The 14866-nt window shown below is 39.2% G+C and overlaps 1 protein-coding gene across 1 annotated transcript in view; it reads left to right on the top strand.

Annotated features, from left to right (window-relative positions):
* Positions 1 to 243: 243 nt before the first annotated feature.
* The window catches only part of TINAG (tubulointerstitial nephritis antigen), a 47033-nt gene continuing 32410 nt past the window's right edge, over positions 244 to 14866 (top strand). Inside the window, exons 1-5 of the mRNA XM_031611307.2 lie at positions 244 to 365; positions 4079 to 4505; positions 7733 to 7796; positions 8741 to 8830; positions 10468 to 10582. Coding sequence (XP_031467167.1) covers positions 4136 to 4505; positions 7733 to 7796; positions 8741 to 8830; positions 10468 to 10582 — 639 coding nt within the window. The 5' untranslated portion in view covers positions 244 to 365; positions 4079 to 4135. The remainder of the gene's footprint in view (positions 366 to 4078; positions 4506 to 7732; positions 7797 to 8740; positions 8831 to 10467; positions 10583 to 14866) is intronic.

The following is a 14866-nucleotide window of genomic DNA, read 5'->3' as shown; positions in this document are numbered from 1 at the left end:
TGAAGAGACAGTTATGTCAAAGAAGGATCTCTTAATTTTATGTCTCAGCCCCTCCTGGAAGAGTACAGAACAATGTCCAAGAAATGGGCAGGTCACAGGAGGGGCCTGCTGTCACCTTTGTTTTTGCTTGTGTCCGGTATCTCAACCAATCCTGGAACTGGAGCCAACAACAACTATAAATAGGGGCTAGAGGGGATGTCCTTTCACTTTTTTCTTTGATACTATAAATAGGGGGCAGGAGAAGCCAGCCTGGCCCTTTTTCTTCTCTTCTGCTAGCCCCAGCTTCTCACTGCTGCTGCTTCCCTCCTTCGTTCTATGCCATGTGAAGCTCTCCATCGGCAGGCTTGGCGCTTCATCCAGGACTGGTGATCTCTTTCCTCCTTTTTATCTCTTTTTTCCCTCTCCTCTCTTTCTGTTAAAGTTGTTAAGTAATGTAAGGCTTACTTGAACTTCCTACAAAACTCTACAGCTTAGGCAGATATAATTGTGAGGGGGCTGATGCATATAGGATAACTGTTTTATAGAAATCTGTTATAAAGTTGTTTTTTTTCCTCTTATGTAGAGATCTTGAATATCTTTTCACCTTAATCTAACTAGGGTATTTGTGAACCTGGTCACCTCTCCCCCCCCTCATGGGCACAACGTGACAGGTGCTATGAGAGACAAGGCTATGAGGCTGTGGCAACCACTTGGTACCTTCAAAATAGTCTTTCACCTGTGGATTTTGCCTCTTCTTGAGTGCTCGCATGTGTGCGAAGAACCAGTTTTCTTTGGCATAGGTGATAGGGGTCAGTTTCTCTTTCTCTAGCTCTGACTTTAACATATTGGTCCCAGAGTTTGCACATAGGAAAGAGCTCTGTGGGAGGACTCTACTGATGCTATTTTTCATCTCAGTGACCTCAATTCTGAGTTGCATGTAACCATCCAGGTATCATGGTGAGAACTGAGATAGGTAGCCCTGAAAGATTTTAATTAAAAGTGGCACTGCTTGATAATGTGATAACAACTCATAGCAGTGAGGTGCCAGGCAGTTGCTAAATAGGGTGCCTAGTGAGAAAAACATTTCAATGCAGCTTTTCTCTGCTTTAACACTATGTAGGTACACACTGTTTGGAAGGGTTAATCCTATTCATCCATCAGTACATGGGAGAAAGAAAACTGTGGGATAATATTTCTGGTGACATGGGTTGGCTTAGAAAATTTTTCCTCATTGCACCCATTAATACTAAGAAGAAGTAAATGCAACCTATAGCAACTAGTATAAATCAGTGCTGCATTTTGTGCAAGCTGTCACTAGCTAAGTTGCCATTGAGTTCAAAGAAAGCGATGGTCTATATCTCTGCAGAGTTCAAACTCACAATAAGCAATTGCATGGTCTCTTTGATAAAATGAGTTGTGTCTACTGGCAAATGAGATAGCTGAGGATTGGAGTCCTCGCTGAGAGTCAGGCAAAGGAAAGGCAGCACAGTTCTCTGGTGGGGTGTGCTCAGTGATCTGTGCTGGGATTGGTTCTCAGTACCCAGAATCTGCCTGTCCAGTGCTTTCACCACAGCTCTAACAGTGATTAGGAATGGGATTTTAAGGTGTCCAGTGGGCTCATTCTAACAGAACAGAGAGAATTTTAAAAGAAGGCTGTGGAAGAGATTCCTGGCCATTTTAAACTGCCTTTCATTTTGGTGCTTTGCCAAGTGTTCAGTGACATTAATAACTTCTGGATTCCTGACAAGTGTGTGGTGTGTATTTTTTAACTCAGGGCTAGACAGTGGGGAGTGCTGAGACAGATACGAGTCAGATATTTTTGTACCTAACTGTAAGGACAAGAATTACAGCTATGACCCTAATTGAAGAGCTTGGCAGAGCTGGTGTGCTTGGAATAGGTTAATCTTCAGTAGGGAATGAGGATTACATTTAACTGTTCCTAAATAGTTACAGATAAGTCAACATGTGATCTCCTACTGTTTACAGAGAGCTACTTTTGCTTACAAGGGAAACTACTGAAATTGAAATATTTGCTGAACCAAAACAGATTTTTTTCAAATGGCTCAAACATATGCCAAGGAATGGACATATGGTAGCTTTCTTTCTTTCCTCTGCTTAACCAGAGTAAGGACATACACTTGTAAAATTATTTCCAAAGATCTGTTATAGCAAGGATTTTCATTTTGCTAGTGGCAATGCAAATCAAAAGAATCATTTGCTTAGAACCACACAGAAGAAAGGAGACATGTAGACATAAGGAAAAGGATTATCAGTTCTAGTAAGTGATTTATCTGAATTTCCATGAGCACACGTGGATGAACTTTCCTTATCTTATATCTGATGCATTATAATACTCAGCGACAGACTTAACATTGCCCAGATTTTTGCCTTCTAAGCAAAACTAAATCAAAAAGCACACAGCAACTCTGAAGTTATGATTTATGTGATGTACAATTTCTGCATGCTGCTGACCTTGCCTTTTCTATTGACTTCCATTCAGAAAATTGCCTGCAAAAATCAAAATAAAAATCAGGTAGTCTGATGTAATTTTCCCTCAGCCATAGTTCTTTATCTGTGACAGGGACAGTGTGAGAGGCATGCCCAATGAAAACACTGCTGACAAGAAATCATATTAAAGAACTGATTTTGGATTAGAAGCCTATACATATAAACACACACATATTCCCCCTGAAGGTCTCTACCATTCCCAGCAATGTATCCAGACAGCTGTATTGCCAGCTGTGCTCTCAAGAGTCGCTGCCTTTTGATTCTGCAACCTTCTGCATCACCGAATAGTCCGGCTGAAATCACAGAGGGAAAGATTCCATTCACTCCCTGCTGTTGATTTCTCCATGGTCTTCTCATTCACTACTAAATAGAGAAGGAAGAACAACTATTTTTTTACCTCTGCTTTCATAGCTTGGAAGACTTAAATTATCTTGTAACTGTCTGTGTTTCAAACTATGTTATTTTTCTGAAATTTAGCCTAATGTGTTATCACCCCTAGCAGCTTTGAAATACTTTGCAGCTCTTCTTCTCTTCTCTTCTCTTCTCTTCTCTTCTCTTCTCTTCTCTTCTCTTCTCTTCTCTTCTCTTCTCTTCTCTTCTCTTCTCTTCTCTTCTCTTCTCTTCTCTTCTCTTCTCTTCTCTTCTCTTCTCTTCTCTTCTCTTCTCTTCTCTTCTCTTCTCTTCTCTTCTCTTCTCTTCTCTTCTCTTCTCTTCTCTTCTCTTCTTCTTTTTTTCCCCCTGAATATTTTAAGGTTTGGCAATAGGACCATGAAGATTCTTCAGGACTGTGGTCCAAAAACCTGGAGCTGATGGATCAACGGTTGTTACACACCTTTTCAGATCTGCTCAGCTTTTCTTTGTGGTTTTATTATTCCAGCAATTTCCTCTGTAAATCAAAATGTGCACTCATTGGTGGGCATTTATCACTATAGTTACTGATATTACAATGTTCATTTTTACTAAAGAAATGTGAATATTAAAATATTAGCTTTGGATGATAGCTTATACTGAATATCACCTGACTTTTTAAATTTTCCCATGGTAAAACTGTAAAATTAAGCTTGTAAAGGAAAGCCAGATCAATGGAAATGAGATTGAAATGGGGCATGCAGGGTATGTTTATTGTAGTGACAGTCGATGTATAGCCCTGCTTATCAGATAGGAAAGTGCAGGTGAAATGCAATGTAAGTTTGTTACAGTTTCCAATCGCATGGAAGGTAAATGAAGCCAGAAGGAAAGAGACCTTCCTTTGACTCCATGTGCTCATTCCTGACATTGTTTTCATTTTAGATGTTTAAAACAAGATGTTTAAAATATTGGGCCACATAAATTCCGCATAATAAACTTTTAACAGAAAATTTCTCACTTGCCAAAGAACGCATCCAACATTTAATAATTGTGGATACGTTGCTATAGCTCTATTTCAAGTCTGTGTCTTTTTTTTTTTTTTTTTAAGCTTGGGCAAATAAAGCTGTTTATAACAGGTCTGAGTAATGATTAACGCACACGGAGTTCTCGTAATAAAGTTGTAGTCTGCAGGTTTCTTTTCAGATTTGTTTCTGACCAGTAACTGGAGCTATTATATCTACAGTAAATGGACTGTTACTGAAGATCAGTGAGCCTTAAAAAGGTGGCTAAAGGTGGAAGAATGTGGCTCAAAAGTCAGATCTTGCTCTTGTATTGCATTGCAAGTGAAGTTTGGATGGCAAAGCGGCTTGATGCTAGAAGAAATTTGACCAAGGAACTTTATTCTCTTGAAGACAGTGGTTCTGCAAAGTGGAACAGGCTGAAAAGGAGTCTATATCAGGGCAAGTCCTGCAGGATACGAGGCTGCTGCACAGGAAGGGATGATGACTGCAGCTTTAACATTGCTTCCAGAGCAGCTATATGTTACTGTGACCAGTTCTGTGCCTCAGGTCCTCCTGGCCCCATAGACTGCTGTGCTGACTACTGGGATACTTGTGAGAACACCGTTGAGCCCACCAGGTCTGATGAACCTTGGCCACCTCCAGCATCAGGTGGGTATGGAGAAAAGGCTCGGATGGCATTAGTGCATCATGACAAAAATATGCTTGGAAGTAAAACTACCAATTAATCTTTAGAGTGCATGCATCCTAAAAATGTGCCTGCAGATATAGTGGACAAAGGCACTGAATATGAAATCAGAATAATAATTATGTTTGCTGCTATTTCTTTGTTTCTAGGACATATTCTTAGAGTTGGCTAAATCTGAAGAGTTGGACAGAATCACTCCTCTTACAGCAGCTCAGTGCAGGAGTAGATGAAGGGATGTGAATAGACAGAGGATTTCTGACCAACATGATCTTTTTCAGTGTTTTATTACTCAGCTTGTAGTGGAAGTTCCCCCAGGAGTGCTCTAATCTCAGTCTTTTGGTTTTGGAACTAAAGATTACAGAATGGATCTACAAACATCTGGTCCTCACTTGGTTCCAGCAGAGGGTGCTAGCAGTTAGCTGGTGCTATATGTCTAGAACTGCGAATTTTAAGCCTAGGCAGCTTCTTACGAGGATAAACATGGCTGAAAATGTAGAGATTGTACCAAACTTTCAACAGCCTAAAACTGAAATGATAACACTATGACCTTTAAAAATTAACTCTTTCTTTGGGGCATCTCTGCTGTTTGCAGTCCTGCAATCAGACCACAGGCTCTTCAGGAGGCTGTGCTCTTAAGCCAGGCACACAGCCGATATCTGATAAGTGACAGCATCAAAAATGCAAAAGAAACTTGATTTTCCAAAGTGTTTCTAATCTTCTCAAAGAATGTTGTCCAATTTGTGTAAATAAAGATATTTCTTTCGTATTTATTTAGGCTGCACTGTTGTGTATTATTATTTCCAGCAGACTGGGAGTTGCTCTCATGAACTCTGCTTACGCTCCATGCACACTCCATGTTTCTGCTCCAGAGCTGAGAGCCTTGGGGTCTAGTTTTGCAGGCTGCTCATGGAAGGAAATCACTACAGAAGCTATGGTAGTTTGCCATGTGAGTCCTGGGACAGGTGTACCTCTGACAGGTAAAAATGTAACAGGAGGTTTAGATAAGGGAATTGGTGAGGTGAAATATTTTTATTGCCTTTTTCAATTCAACTTTTGCTTCTCTGTTCACTATTATGTAACTCCTGGGTTATACATGCCTGCCATAGATAACAATGATATTTTACCTATTTGAGCACCTTTATTTGCTCTATAGGTGAGCTATTGTCATATTTAATTTATATCTTGCTTCAAAACAAGCTGTTGTTTTTCTGGTCCTGCTTTGTTTCTTTGTTGATGGAAAATACTCAGCTTTCTAATACTTGCTATACAAACAACCTAAAGGATAAAAGGACAGCACCAAAGCAGGCAAAATACAGCAGGAGAAAATATAACTCAGAAGGAATATTCTAGAACTGAAGTGTCTAAGGAATAGGGAACAGAGAATGAAATTGGAAGAAGAAATGGAGAAAAAAGGACCGAATGTCAGAAGATGAAGCAAACAATGAAGCATTTTTAGAAGCGCTGTAAGTGTATTGGATAACTTTTACTAACTGAGACTGCTGCTGCCTTTGGCTAAGAATTGTTAAGGCTACCAGACCACATACACCTGGAAGATTTTGATCTTCTTATTGCCTGTGGTTTAGCTCTCAGTGCTTTCCAACACATGCTGCTTTAAACAAACCAATAAACTTCAGTGCTTTGCATGAGATAGAAGGAATATCAATAAAAGAGCACAATGCTGCATTTCTGTATCCCAATTTATCCTCTGCACGGCACAGAGGATTGTGTGCACCCTAAGCATTCATGTGCACCAGGCTGGGGGCCACTGCAAATATAACTTTGTGAAACTGCTTTGACTTTGTCTTTATGAACCCAGCATTCAGTGTGCTGCAACGGCTTCCCTGTATCGTTTCAGGAGAAGATGTGCACACACTCCTGTGATGTATGTCTTAGACACTGGACAGAAAGTCTGGATTTGGTGGTGGTGTTATTATTACGAGAACTGTTAGAGTTTTATTTATAGAATACACTTATTTATTTGATCTTTCTGTTTCACTTACTCTGATGGTACTAAAAGAGCCAACACAGTAGATCTCACAGTGGTGATGTTACAAAAGAGACACAGATTGTAATTTCACACTGTGCAATCAGACTCTGGCCTACATGTGTAAATGTCTGGAGACATTTCAGTTACAAAACTAATTACACAGATCTTGGGGCAGATTAGGTGAGAATTACAGGAATTTGGGAAGACTGAACCAAGAGGCAGGTCCTGCTTTATTAAGTCCACTTCCTTCCAAGCACAATCTTCACATAAGTCATCAGGATGCACCTCCAAATGAAATAATTTCCCACTTATTTCCACTATATCTCCCAGAATATTAATATTTCAGTCTAATACCCTGATGGCTGGACAATCTGCTCTTTTTCTTATGCAGCTGATGTCTTTCAGCTTTGATATCTCTACTCTTTGACGCTGATGCTTTAGACACATTTAGAGGCAGTAAGTACTCCTGACCCTTCAAGTTCTAATTTTGCTAGGCTAAGGAAACTATGTTCTTAATCTTCAATTCCCCAAGCATACATTAGTAGAAAGCTTCTTTTGTACTTGTTCAGGTTTGCATTTTTTCTCAGGTGTGGGTGGGCCAGCATAGCTCCAGTGGGGCTTCCTCCTGCCTCTGAGACAATGCTTTAATACTTCCTTCCATGGCTGTAAATGAAATATCTTGCTTGATGCCTACTTCCACCTACTGTCTGATCCTGCCACTGGGGCACTCTATGACAAACCATGACACCTGAGTAATTTGCCTTGGGTATTCTCTGAGAAAAGTCTCCGTTGCTAGCAGAAATTGAATTAGAGCAGAAACTTCAGGCCTCAGAGTGCTTGGGTGAGATATATCTCACCTATGTCTGTGCTAGTTCATGCAGTCTGCTGCATGATTAATAGGATGAAATAGGCATTTATAATTAATTCATCATCTCTGGTCCACTTCTGCACTGTGGTATAAAATTAATTATGGCTTAGAGGTGAATATTTCTCTCGTGCCAATGAAGGAGATCTTCGTTTGTACCTTTAGGTTTACTCTGTAGAAGCATGAAAAATACTGTCTTTCACTTAAGTAATGTATACATTACTTGCATAATGTTACATACAATGCATAAAACCAATTCATTCAATAGTAGCAAGCGTTTTGAGTTAACTGCCTTCAAGAACAATTTTTTTTCACACGTCTATATGTTATGTTGGCAGGTTGTTATAAAGATGGCCGATATTACGGAGAAGGAACAATAATTAAAGACAACTGCAATTCCTGGTAATGTTTCAGAGAACACAAAATTGAAATTAATTTAGCATATGTCATGAAACAGGAATTAAGTTGGTGAGCATCCCTAAATTCATATTTAACTTAATCAAATTCAAATGATTGGAAGAGTAGTACAGTATTAAGAAGTTATAGAATTGCTCTACAGCCAACATAAAAGAATGGTGAGGGAGGATGGACTTTCTAATCAAGACATGAGTATTAATGTCTTCCCTCAGTGACCTAATTTCTGTTCCTGTTCAGTATACGGGCTCTGAGTTGAAATGGTTTCATCACAGGTGTGTAAACTTACCTGAATACAGAGAAAATTGATATTATTAAAATCTGGGGGAATATTTTTATAACAGCTTCCTCTATTACTTTGGCAAAAGTGATCATCTCTAACTTTATTTTAAAAGGGGAGAATTTAACTTTTGTAGAAAATAGATGAACTGTTTGAATACCCCATTCCTTGTCCTGGGACATCGGATGGAACAGCAGGGATGCTCTGTTGCCATCCCTGGCAGTCAGCAGGTGATCCCCTGCACTGCCGAAGTCAAGGCAGCCCAATGTGCTCCAGGGACATTCAAATAGGGCTGGTGCTCCATCTGCCTTGAACTTGTCTCAAGATACTTGGAGAAAGGTGTCTACAACCATGGAGCTCCTTTCTGGTTCTCCAAAGCAAAAAACTTAATTTTCAGTACATCATTCTTTTTTCCCTGGCGTGGCCTCACAGAAATGGAAGCAAATTTTGTCAAAGATGAGGTTTTCCACAAGCTGTAACCTTACCACCTCATTCCAATTAGGATTCATTAGGTAGTGAAGTGGCACTACGTATGATTTTGTTTTCATAATTACTGTGACATTTGTAGTTTAGGCTTTTCGCCTTCTCCATTCTTCATTCTGCTGTAAAAGTACAATTCATTTTCTGCTCAATTATATTCTTGCCCTTTCAGCAAATGCATCCAAAGTAACTGGAAGTGTTCAAATGAAGTATGCCTTGTTCGCCCAGACTTGATTCACTACATCAATTCTGGAGATTACGGGTGAGAATACTTCTATTTTAAGTAAAAGTATTGTAGTGCTGTAATAGTAAAGCTTTGTAATAGAAAAAATGCAGAAGTGTTGGATCCACTCGAAAGCTCATAACTTGTAATCTGCACTTACATGCTATGTGGTCCTCTTTGCCCTTCCCCTCCCCAGTTACATCCTATCTATGCGATAGTAAATGCACATCTGTGAAACTTCTAAAACTCTAAAACTCTTCTAAAACTTCTAAAACTCTAGCAAAATATAGATTTTAAAATAGAAAGATACTGAAAATCTCATCCTGGTAAGAGTCAATATTGGAAATACCTATCTAAAATATTCTCCAAATTACTGTAATTCTTTTGCTCACAAAATGCTCTTTAGATCATCTTCCTTATTCCTCATTTTAATAGTTAGGAGAAATATTCACATATTTATTTATTTTTTACCCACTTTCCACTACCAGAATTTTAGGTAGTATTGGAAGAAGGGAGAATAGGCCAAAGGGATCAAGATATCAGATCTTTGTGAGACTCAGTGGTTTTCTTGCTACCAGTTCTTACTCCTTGCAATGCAGAGCAGTGTCATGGCAGATTGCCTGCCTAGCAGTTGAGGAGCTAAATTCACTAATGAAGTCCATGGAAGTGCTCAGGTTTCAAATTGACTCTGTGATGAAACAGATTGTACTTCATGGGAGAGATTTAGACTAAGGGAGGTAGGATAGACAATTGATTTGGGCACCAGCAGCCACTGAGTAATTAAGGCCACCTGGGAGACTAGATTCTGCAGGTGTTTATATTCTCCAGTGACTACAGGCAGGCTGAGTAACAAGGCTTCTTCTTAAGGTAGTGTGAATCCTACCTGTCTTCCACGCAAGCAAGCAAGCAAGCAAGCAAGCAAGCAGGCAAGCAAGCAAGCAGGCAAGCAGGCAAGCAGGCAAGCAGGCAAGCAGGCAAGCAGGCAAGCAAGCAAGCAAGCAAGGAATGGGTAAAGAGAGCACCCTCCCCTTGACTCAGGCCTTCTCCAGTAATGCGTACAATTTTAATTTGCTCCAAACGTGTATAAATGTGAGTTCTTTTCTGTTGTGTATATGTTTTGAAGGGGTTAATGCTAGGTTCTGAGTTTAGCCTGCCTTCATCAGATAGACTAGGGAAGGAGTACTTAAAGACAGCCCTTTTTCTGAATATTGGTGCAAAACAGGCAGAACAGCTGGGCTTTCTGCTGCATCAACAGTGTCTCATAACTACTGCTGGTGCTTCAGCATTTGGAGGCAATGTAACCCACTGTATGAAGCTGTTGTCACCTGCTTTGAAGCATTATGTGAGCACAACTTCAAGACAACTTTAATTGCCTTGATCGAGCACCTTATTTTCTAGTATTTCTCTGAAGCACTGCACACTCATCTGCTGAAGGCTGATACAATGCTGATCTCAAATCACCAGTTTTCATATCGTGTTCTTCCAGCCTACATTTACTCACAGAGGAATAGCCTCATTCGTATCTAATAGAATGTCTTGAAACATAATTTGAAACGTTTATTTCTGGATGTTATTTTTAGTGGTGCTCTTATAGAGAAGGACTATATAGAGGAGAAAATATTATGAACAGCGTCTCTAACATTGCTTTGTTTGCTTGTTTTCTGTCTGTGAGGAAGATGGAAAGCTGACAACTATACTCAGTTCTGGGGCATGACACTGGAAGAAGGTTTCAGAAAGCGCTTGGGCACATTACCTCCATCTCATTCCTTGCTGAACATGAAAGCAATTCCAGTATGTATTGTGTGCAATTGATTTATTTCTTTTTAATAAATTAATTTTTTGGAAAAAAATGTGGACAATTATAAGATTATGATTAAGGTATTAAGGACTAAGTGCCTCCACATTGCATGTGAAAGTCCTAGAATAGTTTTCCTATCCATAGAAAGCGTGGCCATATCCATCGATATCAAACAAGGAGGAGTAAAAGCAAGTGCTATATATTGGGAAACTGTGCACTAATATTCACTTATTAGTGTTAGAATCATAGAATGATTTGGGTTAGAAGGGACCTTAAAGATCATCTAGTTCCAACCGCCACCTGCTGTGGGCAGGGAGACTTTCCATTAGACCAGGTTGCTCAAAGCCATGTCCAGTCTAGCCTTGAAATCTCTAGGGATGAGGAATCCAGAGCTTCTCTGGACAACCTGGTCCAGTGCCTCACCACTCTCTGTGTAAAGAACTTCCTCCTAATATTGAATCTAAATCTCCCTTCTTTTAGTTTGAAGCTGTACTCCTTGCAGGAGTAAGTAGATCAAAGATTTGCAAAATGCAGTAACTGTAACACATTTTGGCCTTTGGTTTTTACATAGTTCAGGCAAATGATGCCATTGGAATATCTGTTTGAAGTCAATTGTCATTGATTTTTTTATATGTGTAAAGTAGACAGGTTTCCAGATAGGAGGAGTTGCAGGGATGGCAGTGCTTAGCTAACAGTTGGCAAGAAATATGGGAAAGAGGGAGAGGATCATGTGCTTCTGCAATAATTTTCACAATCTTAACTCTTTTGCTTGAAGCAAAAGACTGGCTTGCTGAAAATCATACTAAAGAGGATTGTCAGAGCCAGAAGTTGACAGAAATTGGGCTTTGGCAATCTGCCTCATGCGCTCTGTTAGACTACTCTTCTCAGCCAAAGAAGGATTGATTTCACTTGAAAATGTTCTGTCAAAAAGAAAAGAAAGAAAATGAAAGAAAGAAAGAAAATGACATAACAGACTTTTCAGTGCAATATTTACTGTGTGGGGGAACTGGTGCAAATTGCTGTTGTTCAACATTGAGATTCAAGAAAATTTGAGTTAATTTTTACTGTTGTTGTTTGCTTTTATTCTTGAGAAATAGAGTCTAAGGCTTGTATGGCAGGAACAAAAAGTGGGTATATTGCACCTAGCTCAGAGATTGACATTTACACTGACTTCTGTCTATTCCCACATTAGACAAATAACATCTAGGGAAACAAGAAAAAGAAGGGTAAAATAAAATATTTACCATATTTCCTCTCTTCTATTCAGTTTGAATTAGCTGGTCACACAGTGCTCTTTCATTATACCCAGCCCATTAATTCTTTGCTATTAAGTTTCCTGTAGCTTCTTTGACTGGTGCACTACTTATGGCCTTGTTTCCACAGACACATTTCTCAGGCACATGTTCTCCTATGCTACCTTATTTTAAAATCTGAAAGCCATAACTCAACTATCTTTGGCCCTTCCAGAAACTTCCAGGAGCTTGAATGCATTCTCTGAAATCCAACTCCATGCATTTATCCATTTAACCCTCAGGAAGTCCTGGAAGTTCTTAGAGGCACATGCTTTTCACAGGAGCCTGAGAAATCTTTCTCACTGCTAAAAATACAAAGTAATAACCTCTTCATGACTTTTCCAGTTTCTCCATAGCTCTGAACATACAGAAAATCAGTCTGAATTGTACAGAAGCCCATCTCCAACCTATGATTTCTCTTCAGAAGTAATCGAAACTTTCTTGTTCATACCCTAGGGTTTCTCTCTTGGATTGTTTTGATGTAAATATATTTTCATGTGAAGCTTCAAAACTCCCTAATTGTGTCCTATTCTGTAGTTTTCTAGAGGAACATCAACTCTTTAGTGTCTTGGTTCTGTCTCAAGAGATTTTCTATCTGACACATTTTAATACTTCCCATAAGTGTAAGAAAACATACTTCTATTCATGTAAGCAAAAATTTCATCAGTAGATAATTCCATGTGAAAGGGCAGTTATCAGGATTTAAATATTTACTGAGTGAAGATGTGGTAAAGCATCTCTTCATAGCTGTCCCAATATCCATTGTCACTGCATGATCCAGCAAGTTCATAACGTGGATCAGGCTTACCAGGGGTAGAAACAATTTCTTTCAATTGTCAGACCAACAGCAGTCATAGCATAAACTTCTGCTTCCCCTTCCATGATTTTTTTTTTGATATTTTGTGAAGTTTGTCAACACTTTTAAAAAGACCCAAGTAATAAAAACCAGATAAGCTTTATTAAAGTGTTTCTATTAATCTTTTGTACCCAGGTGACAGCTGAGAAGAGAGTAAAAAGGCATAAATGATGAGAAATTCAAGAATGAAGATTTTTTAAAAATATTTTTTCCGAGACTGTCTTCAAACCTTAATGGTTTGGCCTTCAAGTGACCTTGTTGAGTACTAATTTACCTGCAGCCCAGGGAACTGCTTACTTACTGTACATAAAAAAGGGCTAATTAAATGTTTTTGTGTTCTCTGGGATTATTACTGTCTTTCCCATTTTGCAGGTGAGAAAACTGAGAGTCATTTGCCCAAAGTCACGTACATAGCTGATAAAAATGTCACAATTAGCTTTTGAGAGCTTTTGGCTCTAGTTAGTACTGATCTGATTAAAAGCTGCTAGCTTTGCCAACGGAGAAAGAAAACTATAGTTATCCGTACATTACAAAGCCATTTCTTCAGCATGCTACTGGTCTGCTGTCTCAGAAATAAATGACAGCACCTGGTAACTAAGAGGTTGCTGTTTTCCACTGTGTCTTGAGAGAAACAGGTTTTTGTATAGAAGGGACTCTCTGCTCAGTTGTGTCAGGGGAAAAAAGATTCCAGATCGTAAAGCACTTCTGTGCTAATCACTTCATATCCAGAGCAGAGTTTTAGTTCTTAGCAGTATTTGTTTGTGGAGTATAGGTTTTTCTGTTGTTTCACTGACTGACATATCCAACTGCAAATCTGCTTTCACAACATTACTGAGTGACAGAGATACATTTCCTCTTAGGGAAAAAACTTACAAGTTGTAGGTGAAGTCTGAGTATTCCTTTATAACTCCCAACCTTCCTCTTTTGCCCAGACTGGGAAACTCTTAAATCTTCACACGTATGCATAGAAAACATGTGAAGGTTTAAAAGAGTTTGCCATTCATTTTCCTGATTCCATTGTGCCATGCAATGGTGGATTATGGAGCATATGTTGGGAAACAATTGTCTGGATTCACCATTGGTCACAGAACAACAGTGCTTCTCAATATTAGGGTAGCAATTACTCAGACAAAAAGCTAATGTTTCAGGTCAATCCTGCAGTTCTTAATGGCAGGGCTGAAAGGCTAATGAGGGATTTGTTCTAGGATTTACAATTTGAGGCTATTAAATACATTGGCAGAAGCTTAAGAGATATGTAAGTTAACACATTGGCTCAGACCAAAGATCTATTTAGAATTTTCTTTTTCTCATCTACCTCATTCAGAATGTAAGTGGTCATTGCTCAGGATAGCATGCTTAACATTTGCCAAATTTTGCTTATTTACTTCTTGATAGTGAGCAGACTATGAAACATTATTCATCTGGGATTTTGCCAGTACAATTATTCTTCGAAGTCAACCTTGTGCTTGTGCTTGCTCATGAATCACAGAATCACAGAATAACTTGAGTTAGAAGTAACCCACAAAGGTCATTGAGTCTGGCTCCTGGCTCCACACAGGAGCACTCAGAAATCAAACCCTATGTCTGAGGGTGTTGTCAAACACTCCTTGATCTTCAGCATCTTAGGGCTGTGCCCGCTGCCCAGGGGAAACCTGTTCTCCTCTGGTGAAGGACTTTTCCTAATGCCCAATCCAACCTCCACTGGTGAAGCCCCATGCCATTGCCTTGGGTCAATACAACTCTCTCTGACTTCAGGGAACCATCCTGCAAAAGAGACTGCAGTGACTCCATGGTTGCAGTTTTGTCCATCCACATCTATAAAACACCACACAGAGGTTGGATCTCTTAAATCATCTTTCTGTTGCCGGAAGCTTTAGAGCTGTGATTTTGTTTGCTTTGATGTCTACCTGGAAAGAGCATTATTAGTGATGGTTAAGCCAGATATTTAACTTTGCAGACTTTTTGTGCATGTCATTTGTGGCTGCAAGTCCCATATTTCTAACAATATTTTGAAGAAAGCAGAATTCTGATTGCAATTAATGCAAATATTAATGTCATAGCACGATTAATATTGCTGATTTGTTACATGTGAAGGTATAACTTTCAGATGTATATAAATGACTTAAGCA

Source organism: Phasianus colchicus, chromosome 2 (assembly GCF_987193195.1).
Source record: "Phasianus colchicus chromosome 2, bPhaCol1.hap1.1, whole genome shotgun sequence".
Taxonomy (NCBI): domain Eukaryota; kingdom Metazoa; phylum Chordata; class Aves; order Galliformes; family Phasianidae; genus Phasianus; species Phasianus colchicus.
The sequence above is the reverse complement of the archived record's forward strand: the minus strand, read 5'-3'. Positions and strand labels throughout refer to the sequence as shown.